We start from the raw sequence: 20,051 nt of genomic DNA on the forward strand, positions 1-20,051 counted from the left end.
TTAAAACTTTTTCAAACTTTGTTTAAATTCCTTAACATGGGCCTCCGAGGCCTTAAACATCCATTCAAAACCATTCAGGACCAGTTTGGGTCATTAACCAACTTTAGAAATTGACCCTTGAAAATAGGACACACGTCCGTGTGGAAGGGTAACACGCCCGTGTGGTCTTTATGACATGGCCGTGTTGATGGCCTGTGTGACACACATGGCCTAAGCATCTAGGGATACGCCCGTGTCCCATAACCGTGTGAATTTAATTCCAAATTTGAACCTACAGGGGCTTGACACACGCCCGTGTCCTAGCCCGTGTCTAAAAACCTTGACATTTTGTTTCTGACGTCAGCATCCAATAAGGGGCATACGGCCAAAGCACACGCCAATAGCCAGAGGCCGTGTCCTTCACATGGCTAAGACACACGACTATGCCTCTGCCCGTGTGTTTACTACCATACATACTGACTTGAAATTTTTACGTGCAGGGGATACATGGCCAGACAACACACCCATGGGGTTGGTCGTATGTCACACACGGCCTAAAGACATGCCCGTGTGTCTACCCGTATAGACAATATAGGGCAATTTACCGAGTCCTTTGCCACCCTGAAGCACAAAATAAAAACATCCATCATGTTAAAGATCATCTAATAAGATTCCTCAAATACAACAACCACATCTAAGGCCTTTACACATTTCATATTTACTAAAACAACCAACAAATTACCCATTCATGAAATAACTTCTTGTATTCATATAACAACTTTTAACTTTAGCCATTTCCATGGCCTTATACAAAATGAATCAAAATTCTAAAGTAGGCCAACACATTTGGCCAATTAACAATGACACAAAATCATAAAGTCAGGGTCTATACATGCCGTAATCAAAATAAATAGATCTAACTATACCAAGTGTTTCAATTGATAGTGTGATCGATGCTTCTGACGTTCGTTGATCCACGAGCTAATTAGGCGGCACTATAAGAAAATGAAAAGAAATAGGGTAAGCATAAAGCTTAGTAAGTTGCATACAATTAATATAACAACAGCTTTACCATTCATCATCATGCTCATAGTACTTAAGTAGGCATAAGCACAACTTACTCATCACTAGCCAATACACTTCACGTAGCATATATTGAGCTCACATCTCATACATTTCAAATAGGTACTTGTACCCCTCACAACATGGTTATACTTTTCTCGTTTAACTTAAACTGTAACTCTAACCGTTGAACCATTTGGAATGCTATCGGATATTTATTAAGCCTCAAACATAAAGTGTAATGTCGATGCCACGTCTCAGACATGGTCTTACACTGGCTCATCCATTAAGTCGATGCCATGTGGCCATGTCCCAGACATGGTCTTACACTAGCTCTCATATATCTGTGCTAATGCCATGTCCCAGACATGATCTTACACTGGCACATCTCATAGTCGATGCAAGTCCCAGACATGTCTTACACTGGCTTACATCTCGAGGCCGATGCATGTCCCAGACATGTCTTACACTAGAGTACAAATGACCCAAATGTCATGGCATGAATCCGATTTGTTCTTAAGGTTCACCTAGGAGTTCTATTATCTCAATTGTCATCATGTATTTTCATTACCACAATTAAGCAATTTATGCGATATCAATTCAAACACATATAATAACAATGTAGTTATATTATTTACATACAACTTACCCCAGTATTCAAAATTTGGCGACTATCTCGACTTATTCCGCTAGTTTGGCTTTTCCTCGGTCTAGGCCCAAATTTTGTAATTCTTGATCTATAATAATAAAAATTCACGAATTAATCATTTTATTACTCTAAGTACTCAACAATTTAAAATTGGGCAAAATGACCATTTTACCCCTAAACTTTTACAAAATGATCATTTTACCCCTAGGTCCGAGAATCGATTTTTATCATATTTTCTCACTAACCAAGCCTATCCAATCACTTTTTATACTAAAATCAGCCCACAATCCTCATTATTTCACACATTTATCACCTATTTTACAACTTATGCAAAATGGTCCTTAGTTAGGGTTTTCATGGAAACTACTTCACAAAAGTTGTTTATTACACTACCATAACTCATTTTCTTCCATAAAATTTTAGAAAACAACATGAACACACTCATGGTAAACCCTAGGCTTTCAACCATTTTGCAAAATAGTCCCCTCATGTGAAAGCTTATGTTCCTAGGGTTCTAAAAGTGCAAAAATCATCAAAGAAAATCATCAAAATCACTTACTTGTGAAGGCTCTAAGTTGCTCAAATTTTAGAAGCTTAAAACCCCTCTTATGTTTGTATGAATGGTGGGAAGAAGATGAGAGAAAATAATATATCATTTTCTCTTTATTAAATTTTATTTTTAACCAATTTTGTCACCAAAACCCACCTAACCTTGCCAACATGCCTCATTTTGCCCCCCTATGGCAGGCCACCTCTATTTTAAGAGTCTATTTTCCCTTTAAAGACCCTCAATTTATGATACATAACAATTTAACTCCCTTAGCTATCAAATTAAAACTTTTGAACTTTATGTGATTTAGTCATTTTTCGCGATTAAGCTTGCAAACGCTAAAATTAATTCACCAAAATTTTCATGCATCTTTATAAACATGTCATCACACATAAAATAATATTAAAAATAATTTCTCCGACCTCGGATTAGTTGTTCCAAAACTATTGTTCCAACTAGGCCCAAAGTCGGGCTATTACAGAGGGGCATTCTCGAGGACATGCAACAAAGATGAGTCGAATGTGGTGGACAAGTAATGAAAGAAGTAGAGGTTGGTCCATGTTGGCATGGGATAGAATGTGCTACCCGAAAGGTATGGGAGGGCTTGGCTTCGGTGTCTTGCGCCTCTTCAATTTGGCTCTTCTCAGCAGACAAGTATGGAGGCTCACCCAGTTCAAAGACACATTATGCTACAAGGTTTTGAGCTCTAAGTATTTTCCAAATAGGGATATCTTTCGCCCCAAAGTGGTTGACAAACCATCGTATACTTGGTAAAGTATTGCTAACGTTACCAAAGCTCTTGAGAACTGTTTTGTTTGGCTTGTGGGGGACAGCAAAATTATTGACATACGCAATGATAATTGGGGTTTTAAAGGCTTAAATGGCGACTCTCTTTGCCATTCTTTGCTGACCGACAATGAAAGAAAGGTTAAAGACTTATGGAACTATAACCATACGAATTGGAACAGGGAAAGGGTTAATGAGCTTTATGGGAGTTTGGTGGGGGACCAGATTTGTAATTTTCCCATTTTGAATGATGGTATTAATGACCGAAGGGTCTGGCTTCATAATCCGCATGGTTTTTATACATCAAAATCTGCTTACTCTTGGCTTTTTCTTAAGCAGATTGGCTTCGGTTCGCATAGATTTTATTGGAGAACCATTTGGAAGTTGAAAACGCTCCCTACAATTCGGGTCTTCAGCTGAAGGGTGGGTCACGATATTCTCCCAACTTATGTCAATATTTCTTTCATCCGGCAGAACTTTGAAAAGAAATGTCCCAGATGTGGTGCTAAAGAGGAAACTCTCATCCATGCCCTTAAGGACTGCCCCTCGGCTCGCGCCATTCTGACACTTGGGGGCTTCGACAATCTACTGCTCGTTGGGGACTACTCATGTTGCATTGATTGGCTGGAAGATGTGCTGCGAGTTTTGGATTTGAAGGCTGCTGCAGACTTTTTCACGACCCTCTGAAACAGTTGGAACAATAGGAATAATTTTGTTTTCTAGGGAAAAGAGGACGATGCAAGAGTTGTGGGAGAGGGCTAAAACACTCAGTCATGATTTTAGAATCCATAACTTAGCAAATAAGCCAGTGATTCCCACCACCCCTGCTTGTAAAAAATGGGTTAAACCTCCTGATGGTTACGTTACAATCAATTTCCATACTTCTGTCTTTAATGGAAATGTGGGTTTTGGAGTAATAGCTAGGGACTCTGATGGTTTTGTAATTGGGAGAAGCGGTGGCTTTAAGGAGAAGATTGTGCCTGCTGAATGGGCGGAGCTGGAAGCTTTTGAAGAAAGCTTGAAGGTGGCAAACAGTTTCAACATATCGAAAGCAGTGTTCGAATCAGACTGTGCAAGTTTGGTAAGTAGAATCAATAATCGGGGGAAAGATATAACTATTTTGGGAAGCCGCGTTAATAATAAGTGTTACTGGAATTTTAACATGGATTACCCTTTGGATATTCATGACCTTGTAACGAACGATGCAATTAATTGAGTTTTGACCTTTTGCTCTTTTTATCAAAAAGAAGAAAAAGTTAACTTCTTCAATGGACCCTTTGTCCCCTTATCCTTTCATTATTTGTGCCAAAGGCCTCTCCTATCTTTTGAAGGAAGTCGAAGCTTATAATTTTATCCCTGGCGCTGAAGTGTGTAAAAGCAGCCCCACTATAACACACCTATTCTTTGCATATGACTCATTCTTGTTCTTTAAAGCTACTAGAAGTGAATGTAGTTCGGTGAAAATTATTCTTGATGTGTATGAACAGGCCTCAGGGCAAGCAGGGAACTTCAAAAAATCAAGAATATTTTTTAGCCCGAATAAGGTTGAAGGGGTGCGGTGGGAGTTGTTTGATATTCTTGGTGTCCATACACCTTTGGATCATGGTCGTTATTTGGGATTGCCATCTTTGGTGGGTCATACTAAACGATCTATCTTTTCTTTCCTAAGAGAGAGGATGTGGAGTTGCATTCAAAATTGGAATAATAAACTACTTTCTCGGGCTAATAAGGAGATTTTACTTAAGTCAATTGCACAGGCAATCCTGTCTTATTGTATAAGCACTTTCTTATTGCCGATATCCCTGTATGATGAGCTTCAACGTATTATGAATTCCATTTGGTGGGGTATGAAAGACAATGGTGGAAGCACTATATATTGGTATTGATGGGATCGTATGTGTGGGTGAAAAGAGGAATGCGGAATGGATTTCCGAAATCTTAGATTTTTCAACTTGGCCATGGTTGCTAAACAAGGTTGGAAACTTTTCTCAAATCCAAATACTCTTCTCTATAAACTTGTCAAAGCCAAATATTTTCCCAGGGGGATTTCTTGACAGCTAGGTTGGCTGCCAATCCTAGTTTTACTTGGAGGAGTATTTTTAAGGCTAAAGATGTATTAGCTGCTAGATTAAGGTGGAGATTTGGATCCGTGGAAAATGTACTCGTTCATGATGATCCTAGGCTGCCTAGGGACCTTGATTTTCGAGTGGATAATATGATTCCTTTCGGGCTCCGCGTTTGTTAGTTGATGAATGATAATGATGCATAGGGCATGCAAAGGGTAAGGGAGTTGTTTGTTGAAAGGGATATTGAGGCCATTTGCAGAATTCTGATCACTTCAAAGCGCATGACGGATATATGAATATGGCATTTTGACAAGAAGGGACAATGTCGAATATGGCGTATATTGGGAGCAAGAGATAAACGATCTGTTAATGAACTGGAAAATTTATGGAAGTTAATTACATGTACCGTATAAAGTCAAGGAATTTATGTGGCCGGCATTGTGGGATGTATTGCCTTCGAAGGCTCGCTTGCGTGCAAGGGGAATGGATGTGAATGGGGAATGTCAATGCTGTGGTAAGGAGGAGAACACGTCCCTTACATTGATTTCCTGTAATGAAGCGAGAGCATGCTGGAGATTATGGTGCCATGCTAACCATTTCGTTGATACTTCTTTTGCTCACAGTTTTAATCGTCTCTCTGGGCTATTTCCAGCTGCAATTTTGGAGGAATTTTGTGTTATCAGCTGGCGAATCTGGTAGTCTAGAAACGAGAGTTTGTATGGAACAATACAACTGTATCAGCGAATCGGATCATTAACACATCGCTGTGCTATATGGCTGACTGGAAGGAAGCTCAAATCGAGCTTGCTGCTGTATATAACAGTTACTACTGAGCAGCAGCAATCGATAAAGGTGGAAAGCAGTGAGTGGACATGCTAGACAGACGCAACAATAGTTGAACGTGAAAGGAAAAGAGGCTCGAGTTTTGTTATTCAATCAGAAGGGAATTTGTAGAAAGCGACTGCTCAATCCTCACCGGGGTTCTTTTCTTCGAGGGTTGTTGAAGCTTTTGTGATACGCAAGGCTATACAATGGATTAATTTTTACGAATGCTTAAGAGATTGTGGCTGGCACGAAATCAAAAGAGCTTGACTAGACCGAGTTTGGAACGGTCATCTCAGAGTGCAAAAATTTATTACGGACCGACAACATGGAGGCTCATCAGTTAGCAAAATTCTCCTTTTCTCTTAATGATGTTCTTACCTGATTGTATTTTGGGTAACTATTTATTGAATAAAGGAAGTCTTATTTCAAAAAACAAAAAAATTATTTTATATATTTATATATGTATACATACATACTTCTAAAACTTTCAAAAATATATTTACGTGCGCATTTAGTAATTGTTAATACTTTGACGAGCTAATCTTGTGTTCGTATAAGAAATTGATCACATCCTTGACCAATGTTTTTATATGATATCGTTTATTGTTGGAATAAATTATGTTAGGATTATTCTAAAAAGTATAACTTTTAAACACTAATAAAATAGTACTACGTCATTAAATTTTAAAGATAATAAAATATTATTATACACTCATATATATCTAATATATTCTCCAACTTAATTTAAATTTAATTAAATTACTTAAAATAATTACTTTTTTAAAATTATGAACAAATATCTTTTCTTTTTTTTACAAATTTTAATCATTTTTTCATAAGTTAATATTTTTTATTTTTGTGTAACCAATTTTTAAAAATTAGTAATCTTTGTGTAGTTTTTCTCATGTCATTGGCATATAATTTTGGTAATTATTTTACCTTGAACCCTAAACTCTGAACCTCAAGATTTAAGGTTTGGGGTCAAGATTTAAAGACTTGAGATTATAAGTTCGGGTTTAGGATTTAGGGTTCAGGATTTTAAATTTAGGGTTCGAGTAAAATATTATCAAAATTAAATGTCAATGAGATGAAAAAATTGTTGAAATGGACCATGAATAATGTGGTGGGAATGATCCATAAAATAATTTCTCTATAGATGAGTGTATAATAATAATTTAATTTCTTTAAAATTTGATGATGTGACAAAATTTTATTGGTGACTAAAATCTTAGTTTTAGAATCATCCTAATGCAAGTTATTCCTTTATTGTTCTTAATGTTAAAATATCCTTAAATTCGAGTGAATTTAAAAATAAAAATAAATTAAATTTTTAGTTTCAAAATTAAATTCACTCAATTAATAAAATTCATGTATACTTAAAATTTATGGGATTATATTAAAATATTGTATTCAAACTTTTAATATTCAAATTTAAAATACGTATTAAACAAGGTGTTAATATTTCTAAGCGTAACGAGGGTGTTAATATTTTCCTCTTGAACTCGAGTTTACTCTAATTTTTAAAGTTCAGATCAAATCATTATCTTTTTAAAAGAATTTGCAAAATTTTCCTTTAAATATGTGATTTTATAGGTGTCTAATCACACCTAATAAAAAATTGATAATGACTCTTGTTTCCTTAATAGAATTCCATCATTTTAAAAATTAAAATTTTCATATTTTTCTCAAAATTATCAAACTATTTTATTCAAAAATGTTTTTGACTATGATAAAATTATATTCTTATGTAAATAAACGTATTTTAATAATAAAAATATTTTACTATAATGATTAAAAAATTAAGTTTTCACATTTTATTTCATTGACTGTTGTAAACCTTTAAAATCATTAAAATAGCTTTTTACAATTGAAATTATTTTTTATGTTTTATTATGAGATTGGTTATATATATAGTCACTCAATTATTAAATATATTTAAATAAAAATTTATCATTTAGGCATCCATTTTGATCATTTCCATTAAAAATTCTAATAAAAATATGAAATGATTTTTTTTATATGTAGATACCACATGACACAATTTACCGTTGCTTACCACTTTAAACTTTAAAGTACTAAAATATAACCAAAATTAAACATTTTATTACTTTGTAATGAGTAAACAACTAATTCCTGCAACCCAACGCTTACTGTACATAAAAAAAAAAGCTTGAAATATGATATCACATTACCGCCATTGAAAAAGATGCAACTGTGCTGCAAACATTACTATCCCCAAACGAGCTTCCATCCCCATTACAGATTGCAGGAGAAGATTTCAAAAGTTCCCTAATTCAACAAGAATTTATTTTTTAAATACATAGTTACTTGAAGGGGGCTTTAACAAAACTAAAGGTGTGTGCGTCAACCTTACCAGATGAACATGTAGCAATGATAAGACCCTCCAGATAGGGTTTTGGTTTCAGTATCTTAACCACGATCCACCCAAGAATTATTCCAACCAGAAAGGTGAGGCCGATGTTTACAGGCATAAACCACCTGTGAATTTAACGATCAGATTCAAACGAAGCCACATTTGGTACAAAAGTTCTCATGTGTATATGTGCTTTTTCTCTGCTTAATCAACACTTTTGTTTTATTTTAGTGGAGGGTTCAAAAATTTGCTGTTGCATCGATAGTCTGCCTTTCAAAATTTTCAGAGACAAAAGAAGAATAGATGTTTATACTTATTTGTTGAGCAACCATCATTCTACTTCGTTTCTTTATGATGCAAACGGTTGAGCAGAGTGGGGAAGCAGCGGCTGAGTCGACCTGGAGGGGACAACTTAGGACGTTGTTGGGTCGGAACGCAAGCCCAAAAAATAATAAAATGTTCAATTTTGATTAATAATTAGTCCTTTAAAGTTTAAATTGGTATGCAATCGCGAATTGTCATCTGTAAAGGACAATGACCAAAATGATGAACGTGAATTACAATAATTGCGAATTTAAATCACTGAGCCAAAGGCTTACTCCAGTCCAGACATAAGCACTTGATAATAATCTTAATTTCAATATCTTTTTTCCAGCATTGATTAGCAAAGGGACCACTCTTGATGGAGATTTTCCAACACTACTCTATCGAAGGAGGACTTACCTCATGTATCACAAAATCTAGAGACGAAATTATGAAAAACATTGTTGACAACAAAAGAATGGCAGTGCATTGGAAGGTTAAGCCAATTTGGGAATGAATGGATTGATACAGAATGTGCAATGGTCTGACGATAGAGATAGCACGAAAAGCTAATAATAATCTCAGTAAAGTATCAAGAATTTCCGCATCTTAACTTAAATCAAGCAAATGCAACAAAGCAAAACACAAGTAAATAAACACCATACCATATATTGTTGAAGCAAAATTAAGAATGTTATGGTAAAATCTCATTTAAAAAATTAAGTCCTAGATGATAATATAAGAGATCCAAAAGCAAAAACCCTAACCTAGGCAGTGAGAACAACCGCCCCACCAGCCTCCTTAATCTTCTTCTCAGCAGTCTTAGATACTAACTTAGCCTTAACCACCATCGGTTGATTCTGGGGCAGCACACCTTTTCCCAAGACCTTAAAGTACCCGAACTGGGTCACGTCGATCATCGGCGCCGAATCCTTGTTGGCCTTTGCCTTCACGTCTTGTGGAACGAGAGACCAAAGCTTGTCGACGTTGACGATGGGGCAGTAAAACTTGTTGCAGAGTTTGTGGAAGTACCTCATACCCACTTTCCCGAAATACCCAGGGTGATACTTGTCGAAGAGGATCCGGTGGTGGTGCATACCTCCGGCGTTTCCTCGACCCCCAGGGTGCTTGCGGTGCTTGCCGATACGGCCATGACCGGCGCTCACGTGGCCGCGCTTCTTACGATTCTTCTTGAAACGGGTTGTCATTGTTAGATACTTGGATTGAACGGGACTTCTGAAGCGCGGCTTATAGACGAGAAAAATGAAAATAGGGTTTTGTCAGTTTTTATTGTGTGGTGGACAATGGGGTTTTGCCTTTTAGGGCTTTGTGATTTGATGGATCTAAACAGGGGTTGGCCCTTATCACGTTGGGCTTAAAGGTTCATTTGGATCCTAGAATTGTGATTTTTTTTTTTTTTATAAATTTGCTGATAGGAGGTTATTTTCATATTTGGGAAAATATATAGATAAATTTAGCATAGGATATATTTTGATTGGGGTTGGGCCTTAAGGTTAGTTTCACATTTGCTCGGCTAATGTGTTCACTACTAATTTAAGTAAACTAATATAATATTAGTGATAAGTCCAGTAAATCATGTTTCATTTGCTTTTGTTGAAAGGGTTGTAACAAACAACCACAGTTTTTAAGGTAGCGTTGCAGCCTACAAATTGCCTCGCGATACCGGAAAAGCTTAGCTAGTTGAACCATGACAATCAACCGAACACGTCGTTGCGTTAGCCATGTGGATTTCAACACGCTCACTTCCGGGGTACATTTAAGAGCAGGAAAATGAAAGCCCTCTCTTTGCTGAACCTCAAAGCTACAGCCTTGCTTCCCTTCTTGGCAACAGTTTTATTTCAAAGTTACAACTGTGGTTGCAGTGGGAAATTTTGGTTATTGTTTTATAGTCATCTTATTCTTCACTCACTGCTGTATGTATTGTTTCAGCTTCGCCTCAAATCAACACTTAAATCACTGTGGTACCAAGCAAGAAATTAACCTTATGCCTCACTCACTTAATGCATTTCTCATGCTTACGGGTAGACGGTAATAGTACTAGAAAATAAAGAAAACTCGATCAAAGTATCGTCTTCAAAATAATTTTAACCTAGATAGTTTAGATCTCAAAATACCAATTACAAAATAAGATGGTCACCAAGTGAATTACCAATTTATGGTTCCATAATAAATGTCTATTTCTTTCCCTTCTACATCCATGAACTTTACCATAACTTCTTGAACACGTACGACCACATTAAGCAATGGCACCACACATAACACACCATTCCCAGATTAGTAAGTTGCTAATGTCAATGAAGCAGGGCAGCTAAGACATATGCTTTTCGTACTTGCATTTTGGTCTGCAACACCTATTAATAAGATGGGTTTCAGCATGGAAATTGGGGATTAATGGCTCAACTACGGGCATAATCGAACCGAGCCAAGCCTAAATACTGCCAAGCTTAAGCTCGGCTCAAGATATAATCGAGCTTGATTAAGCTCGTTTACTAATTTCTGAACTCGAGCTCAAGCTCAACTCAATAATTAAGTTTAGGGTTAATAATACATATTAAGGATAATAACGTAATTTAATAATATAAAATTATAAAAAGCTCAATAAGGCTTGCGAGTTTGAGTCAAGTATTACTACGCTCAAAGTCGGCTCAAGGAGAGCTCAACTCGATAATTACCGAAGCAAGTTTGAAGTTTTTTCGAGTTGAACTCAAGTAACTTGTGAGTACCAGCAGACTGCATCGAGTAAAATTTATTCCAAAATTCACCAACACAAAAGAAAGCTATCGCTAGTCCCCCCATAAGATTCATCATCATAAATTTCCATGCCAAAGTTTTGAATCGCTTCAAACTATGCAGGAAAACCTTAATGGCATACATCACATACAACAAGCCATTGCACTCGGGGCTATAAGTATTCAACGTAAGTCCATGTCTACCTAAATCTATGGTATGCAACAAAACACAACTAGATGAACTACATATCTCAAAACTTATCACATATAATATCTATAGTTGAGACAAAATTACGAATGTTAATGCAAAATTTAATTTCAAAATAAGTCTAAGATAATAATATAACAGAGATGCCATTCAGATCTAAAATCAAAAGATCTAACCTAAGCGGTGAGCACAACCGCACCACTAGCCTCCTTAATCTTCTACTCAGCAGTCTTGGACACCAACTTAGCCTTAACCACGACCGGTTGGTTCTCGGGAAACACACCTTTTGTTAAGAACTCAGTAGCATAAACAATGAAAATTGGAAGAAAGGAGAAAATAGATTCAGGAAAATAAAATCAGTTTTTGATTTTTCATGCCGTTTTTGCTTACAACCGAAATATTAAATAGTAAGTCTCATAACCAATTCAGTAGCCGACAAAATCCGTTAAGTTTTTTGGCGCCCTCCTTTCTCTCACTCCTCTGCGCGGGTGTGTATGTGCCTTATTCTCCAGCTGAGCATTCTCCTGCTGCTTCGCCTCCTGCTTAAGAGATTCAGTGTCGACATGGTCAGTAGGGTCTTGCATCATGACATCACCCCCCTCTTCAATTGGAACCTTGTTCTCAAGGTTCGAATGGACTTCTTGATGGCCAGCATGGTTGAGTAGCAAGGGTAATGGTGTGACCTGTTATACTGGTTGACCCCGGTGAGGTTTAAGTTGTGAAATGTGAAAGACAGGATGGAGTCGAGCGGATTCTGGAAGTTTCAATTTATACGCTACTGCTCTCACCTTTTTTTCCACTTGATATGGTCCAAAAAAACATAGACTGATTTTTGTTGCCTTCTCAACCAAAGAGATAATTGCCGATATGGTTGTAGGTTTACAAAAGCCCAACTTCCCACTTCCAACTTTAATTCCCTTCGTTGTTGATCTGCCTAATTCTTCATTCTGTTCTGAGCTTGCATCATATCTTTCTTTAGCACGTGAAGTAACTCATCTCACTCCTGGAGAGCACGGTTAACCCGTTCATTTCTTGGAGCACCTTTTAAATAATCTATCATGAGGGATGGGTCTCGGCCATACAAAGCCTTCAATGGCGTCATGCCTACTAAACTTTGATATGATGTGTTGTACCAGTATTTTGCCCAAGATAGGTATTGCTCCCATTTCTTGGATCTTCATCTGTCATACACCTTAAGTACATATCTAAGCATCTGTTTAAGGCTTCAGTTTGTCCATCAGTTTGGAGGTGGTATGTCGAACTCATGCATAGCTCCTTACCTAATTTCACTGGTGAACATTCTATCCCGATCACTAACCAAGGATTTAGGGATTCCATGCAATTTCATCACTCATTAGACCAATACCCTCGCTACTGTTTTGCTATCAAACTTCTTTGGCAGTGAAAAAAAAATGAGCATATTTGGAAAGATGATCTACGACCACTAAAATGGTTTCCTTCCCATTTGATTTAGGCAACCCGACAACAAAATCTAATGATAAATCCTCAAAGACTTGTTCGGGTATAGGCACTGGTTGTAAAAGCCCAGCAGGTTTCAGACTCTCACTCTTCATACGCTGACAAGTCTGACAATTCTTCACAAAATTTTTTACATCACGCTTCAAATTTTACCAGAAGAAATTAGTTGCAATTCTCTGGTACGTACGGTTTATTCTTGCATACCCTTCAATTTTGGAATCATGAAACTCTCTCATCAACAAAGTCCTAAGTGCAATTTAGTTTTGAACTACAATGCGCCCTTTGAATACTATCAGCCCTTCTTGCTCCTTGTAGTCTCCATGTTCCTGTTGATTTTCTTTAAGTGCAAATCTCAATTGGCACAATTCGGGATCCAAAACACTTGTAGCTCGTATATTTTCGAGTACCCCATGCACCGGTCGAGATAGAGCCATGCAGCTTCCTTCCATTTTTCTCGACAAAATATCTGCCACCTCATTCATTTTTCCTGGTGATATCTAATTTCAAAATCATACCCGATCAACTTTAATAGCCATTTTTGTTGTTCAAGAGTCTGAATTGTTTGTTGATTTAACTCCCTCAGTAATCTTTGGTCGATAATGATCACAAATTTCCTTCCGAGAAAATATTGTCTCCATTTCCTTACACTCTGTGTAATTGTAAACATTTCACGGTGGTATGTCCAAGCGGCAGACAAATGAGCAACAATTGCGGCAAAGCCCTTGATGAATTTACGATAATACCCTGCAATTCCCAAGAAGCTTCTCACCCCTTTTACCCCAGTAGACTGTGGCCACACTTTGATTACCTCTATTTTTTGAGGGTCAACTTCTAAGCCTTCTCGAGTTACCAAATGCCTCAAATATTCTACCTTTTCTTGTCCAAACACACATTTGGATGCTTTAGCCACCAACCCCCACTCTCTTAGTCTGGTCACAACTAGTTCAACATTGTTTAAATGTTCTTGCCAAGATCCATTGTAGGTCACAATATCATCCAGAAAGATTAAGACAAATTTACGCAAGAATGACTTGAATACCTCGTTCATTGTCGCTTGAAATGTTGAAGGCGCGTTGGTTAGGCCGAATTGTATTACGAGAAATTCATAATGGCCTTCATGTGTCTTGAATGTTGTCTTGGGTACATCTGGAGCTCGCACTCGTATCTGATAGTAACCGAAGAACATATCCAATTTTGAGAAAAATTTCACACCTCCTAACTCATCGAACAACTCTTCAGCAGTGCTAATGGAAAATTTATCCTTGATTTTGATTGCATTTAAGGCCCTGTAATCAATGCAAAACCTCCACGTCCCGTCCTTTTTCTTAAACAGGAACATCGGAGAAGAAAATGGACTCTGGCTCTTTTTGATGAACTTTTGTTCCAGTAGCTGCTGTACCTGACATTCGACCTCTACTTTCTGGAAATAAGGGTAACGATAAGGTCTCACATTCATCGGTTTGCTCAACAATTCTAAGTGAATTACATGATCAAATGCTATCTCGGGTGGCAGTTCCTTGGGGGCTTAGAAGATGTCCTGGAACTCTTCGATCAGCTGGCGCATCTCCTTCTGACCAATTGCTATGATGTGTTACTCAGCACCCAACACTCGCAGACTATAACACTTAGCTACCCTCTTGGTTTTAGTTATACGTCTCAAGGATTGAAAACAAACTAGTTGGGGTTCTACTCTCGTCTTCCCTTGCTATACGTGTTCCCCGTTTCCTTGATCAAACTTGAATTGTAGCTTTGAAAAGACCATGGTAACCGGTCCTAATGTGGCCATCCAAGCCACCCCTAACACATTTTAGTACCCTCAGTGGTAGCACATAAAAATCCATGGTTATCTCTGTTCCCTTAATCCCCACTTTCAAATTCTTCACACACCATTCATTCAGTAATGTATCCCTATTGCCTACTAGAACTCAGAAATTAGAAGCAACGGTGATGGGTAAACCAAGATATTTAGTTGTACAAGTCTGCACAAAATTGTGGGTACTTCTCCTGTCGAGTAAAATGCGCACTTCTCGGCCTTAACCATACTCTTGACTCGGATCGTGTTTGGGGTCACACAGCCCGACAGCGTATTAAACGACACGAGCAACTGTGTGTCATCCGCAATCCTATGTCCGTCAGTTTTTGCCTCGCGCAGGTCCCCAGCCTCTTGATTTTCCTCTGGGGTTTCCTCGTCTAGGAGGATAAATTGTGGTTCCTTGCATCGATGACCCTTGATGTACTTCTCGTCGCAATAATAGCACAACCCTTTCTCACGGCATGCCTGTGCCTCTATCGCCATTAATTGACGTGGTTGATTAGAATTAAGGTTTATTCTTGGAAGAGGAAATTCTAATGGTAGATGTCGGCCTGGAAAGGATTTAGGTCCCGATGTTAACTGAGGGGCAATGATCGACATAGGGGAATACTTGGGCCCAACACCTTTCAGCACCAATTTCTTTAGTTCCCCTGATTTTGCCTCATAGAAGTGGGCCAAGGCTAACACTTCTGTTATTGATGTGGGCCTCTGACCCAGTACTTCATGTTTAATACCTGATCGTAGCCTAAAGATGAAACACTGAGTTAGAAACTCCTCCAACAATGACGCCGTCGTTCGCATGGCCATTTCTTCAAACCGAGTCTGGTACTCTTCCACTGTGGATAGCTGTGTAAGCTTCGTCAATTGTCCCTTTGATGACTCAATTTCTATGATAGAAAATTGACAGCGAATGGCTTCTACAAGATGAAACCATCCCGATAACTGGCGCTACGCTGCATCCAGCGATACCAGCGTTTTGTCGTTCCTTCCATCTGAAACGATGCCATGGTGATGCGGTGGTGGTTTTCGATTTGGTAGAACTCAAAAAAATCTTGAACAGACATTAGCCACTCCTCAGGATCCACTCCCGTGAAAATCGAAAGTTTGACCTGTGCAGGTTGGGGAGCAAAAGGAAAAGCGTCTTCTAGATCTGATCTCAACTTTGCTTTGCCATGACAGACGTTGGCCTCCCCTTCTTGTGACGATGATGGCGCACTTCCGAATGACGTAGCAATACCTGCCAACTGTTTGGTTATATTCTGTAAAGTTTTCTCAATGACCACATTCCATCAATTTTGGTTTTCGGCATGCCTCTGTAGGGACGCAGTCGATTCTTGCAACGTTCTGATTTCTTCTGTGTTATTAACCATGGTATTCTCTTAATGAAAGCACCAAATGTTAAGAACTCAATAGCACAAACAATGAAAATTGGAAGAAAGAAGAAAATAGATTCAGGAAAATAAAATCAGTTTTTGGTTTTTCATGTTGTTTTTGCTTACAGCCGAAATATTAAATAGTAAGTCTCATAACTGATTTAGTAGTAGACAAAATCCGTTAAGTTTGTTGGCACCCCCTCATTTCTCTCACTCCTCTGTGTGGGTTTGTATATGCCTTATTCTCCAACTGAGCACTCTTCTGCTGCTTCGCCTCCTGCTTAGGAGATTTAATGTCGACATGGTCAGTAGGGTCTTACATTGTGACACCTTTCCCCAAGACCTTAAAATACCCGAATTGGGCTGTAACACCCCCTAACTTCAAACCGTCACTGTAACGGGATTACGAGGAATTATCGAACATATCGGACAATTTACGAATAATTTACAATTAATATAACTTTCATAGTATAATTTAATAAATAAGTCCCTATATTGGACTCTTGAAGCCCAAAACACGTATTAAAAGTAGAACGGGACATGTCCGAGTATTCCGGAAAATTTTCGTAAATTTTTTTTTATAAAAATTTCGACAGTATTTTTGCTTATTCTTACCTAAAACCCCCTGCAATTTCAAACCAAAAACAACCAATACCAATGTTTCAAATTCACCTAACTAATATTTATATCATTAACATAATTTTAACTTAAATAACTATCATAGCGTCATTCAAAATTGATTGAAAACTTCATTCATTTAACAACTTAATGTTCATGTGTCAAAATATCATATACCTTTCTACCATTTCATGTAACAATCTAAACCTTATAATTCATCCTTCATAACCAAAATAATATACATATTCAAGTGATCACACAACACCTATGTACATGTCACATTTACCCAAAAGAAAAATACATCACCAAGTTTATGTTGGAGTCGGGAATGTTCTGGATGCTGAGCCGGGACACTTGACTTTTACTAACCTGCGTTCGGAAACAATTGTACGCTGAATATGGATATACTCAGTGGTATTACCATAATTCAAATTATATCAACAATAAAAAAAACATAAATATTAAATACATAACAATTAATTTCTTATATACTAATTCATACTTTATTATTATTTTTTTAATTTTATCATTTCATAATAACAATTCAATTTTATCATTTATAAATCAATGTATTTTTCACAAACTTAAATTTAAATCACTTATGAACATTTAGTTCATACTTTTCTCTTTCTATCACAATTCCAATTTCAATTTATAATTTAATTTTTCACCCTATTAACATAACTCGGACTTTGGCGGATACACGGATCCTACCAACTACACCAATATGGCACCTAGTGCCTCATCGGATAGTTCGAAGCAATAGTTGACACCTAATGTCTCATCGGCCTAGCCGAAGTAAAGTGGTACCCAGTACCTCATTGAATCTATCTGAAGTATAATAGTGACACCCAGCGTCTCATCGACTTGAGGTCGAAGTATCTCTGAACACTCCCAATCTTATGGCATGCCAACTATATCTGACTTAGCTCGACTAATTAATAGGGTATTTAATTCACTTTCTCTATTTCAATCAACATTCACATCAATTCCACTTAAATCACAATTTCACTATCATTTCAAAAATCCACTTTCAAAATCAAATACACTTTCCATTCACCAATCAAAATACAATTCAATACTAATACATATTTCTCATTCAATTCAACTTCACTTTAAATCCCAAATTCTCTTTCAATTCAACATTTCAATCATAATCCAATACTAAAATTTATTTAACAACCATTTCAATTATCATTCAATTCCATAACAACACTTACCTCATAATTTACTTACCAAATACATAATTTAATTTAACATTTAATGAATAAATAAATAATTTGAATTATAGTAATATAAACCCGAATTTTATGATTACTCCTCGATAACTTTCTCCTTTTCTTTCCGTGCCAATGCTTTAGGTTCTTTGTTGGCTAGGAAAATAACAGTAACTTACATTATTATTTACATCATTAATTATAATAAATAATTAAATTTCTAAACAATTCCTACCTTATTCCCAATTTAATCCTAACTAAACTTACTTACTTTCTTAATCCAATTCACTCTCTTTTTCTATTCAAATTTTGTCTAAACTCATATTTAACTATAAAATTTCCAGCATATTTTCCTAATTTTGAAATTTCTTTAATTTAGTCCCTACAACATAAAACTTATAGCCTAGTTTTCAATTTAATCCCTTAATCAATTCTAACTTAGAATTCATTCAATTAAATCCCTAATTCCATAATTTGTCCAACATGAACCCTATTTGGAAACATATGAACTCTTGAACTATCAACTTAATTTCATCAAAATCTTATTTTAAAGCTTCTAAAATATCAAAATCAACTAAAAAGGACTTAATTGACTTACAAAATTAACTCCGAGCTTCAAAAACTATATTTTCCCTTTTTCTTTCTTTTTCTTCTTTTCTTTCCCCTGTTTCGAATGCTCTCTGTTCTTCTTTCCTTTCTTTTGTTTCTTTTTTTTTTTCATATTTTATTTACTTTACTTATTTATTTAACACATATTATAATATTTTTATTTTAAATATCTATTAAATACTAAATTATCATCATTTAATTTGTTTATCATATAAAATCTCATAATCTAATTATTTATTTAATAAATACTTTTAACTTAATAATAATAATTAATTAATATTTATTTTAACATCATTTACATATTTTACAATTGTACACATATTTATTTCTACATTTGTACCAATAATTTTATTATATTTGTCATTATTTAATTTGTTTCCCAAACAAAAATCTCACAATTTAATTATTTAATTAACAAATATCTTTATACTTAAATAATAAGTAATTAAGTATTTAAATTACAAATGTACCAATAAAATTTTTACACATGTATATTTTATTACCATACATTTATCAACTATTTAATTTATTTAAAACATAATATCCATTAATAATAATTTTATATAAAACCATGATAACAATTAAATATATATAATGCATATATTCAAGAAAAATCTTGATTTTTCTTCCATTTGCAACCTCAATTTGTGTAAATGGTTTAATTTCCATTTTGGCCCTTTATACTTTCTTTTAATCTATAATTCAATTTTTACCCCTTATTCAATTTAGTCTTTTTTACTAATTACTCTAAATTAAGCTAAATTCACCTAATTAAAACCTAATTAGACACAGTACTAAACTCATAAATATTTCTAATAATTATTTTTGAACTTATTTCACTAAGACGAAGGCCCTATAACTCACTTTTCTGGTACCCGTAAATTTTGGGTCATTACATGGGCCATGTCGATCAACGGCGCCGAATCCTTGTTGACCTTTGCCTTTACGTCTTGTAGGACGAGAGACCAGAGCTTTTCAATGTTGACGATTGGGCAATAGAACTTATTGCGGAGCTTATGGAAGTACCTCATACCCACTTTCCCAAAATACCCAGGGTGGTACTTGTCGAAGAGGATTCGATGGTGGTGCATACCTCCGGCATTTCCTCGACCTCCCAGATGCTTGCGCTACTTACCGATACGACCATGCCCAGCGCTTGCGTGGCCACGCTTCTTACAGTTCTTCTTGAAACGGGTTGTCATTGTTGGTAATCAAATTGGTGCGGTGTTTTGGAGGGAGAATGAGGGAAGAGCGGATGAGAGATGACAAAGGATTTGTGGGGATTCTAATCTATATATTAAATATTTTCATTTGGCTTACGTGAATTTCACATCTTTTTCGTGGCTTTTTCTTTCCTTTCTTTTTCTCCTATACAAATTACTTCAATATA

At 36.3% G+C, this 20,051-nt stretch overlaps 1 protein-coding gene, 1 long non-coding RNA gene and 1 pseudogene across 2 annotated transcripts; all 3 read right to left on the reverse strand.

The window, feature by feature from the left end:
- Positions 1–7,882: 7,882 nt before the first annotated feature.
- Positions 7,883–8,934, reverse strand: LOC108488146 (uncharacterized). Its single transcript, XR_001871724.2, has 2 exons — positions 8,292–8,934; positions 7,883–8,206 (listed from the first exon to the last, which is right to left on the reverse strand). It is a non-coding gene; the product is annotated as an uncharacterized LOC108488146 (long non-coding RNA).
- A 309-nt stretch (positions 8,935–9,243) lies between these two features.
- On the reverse strand, positions 9,244–9,883 carry LOC108480959 (60S ribosomal protein L27a-3-like). The gene has a single exon (XM_017784121.2). The coding sequence runs from the start codon at positions 9,800–9,802 to the stop codon at positions 9,362–9,364; it is 441 nt and encodes a 146-aa protein (XP_017639610.1). The 5' UTR covers positions 9,803–9,883; the 3' UTR covers positions 9,244–9,361.
- A 1,708-nt stretch (positions 9,884–11,591) lies between these two features.
- On the reverse strand, positions 11,592–19,863 carry LOC108470938 (60S ribosomal protein L27a-3-like; annotated as a pseudogene).
- Positions 19,864–20,051: the final 188 nt, after the last annotated feature.

Source organism: Gossypium arboreum, chromosome 3, assembly GCF_025698485.1.
Source record: "Gossypium arboreum isolate Shixiya-1 chromosome 3, ASM2569848v2, whole genome shotgun sequence".
Lineage (NCBI taxonomy): Eukaryota > Viridiplantae > Streptophyta > Magnoliopsida > Malvales > Malvaceae > Gossypium > Gossypium arboreum.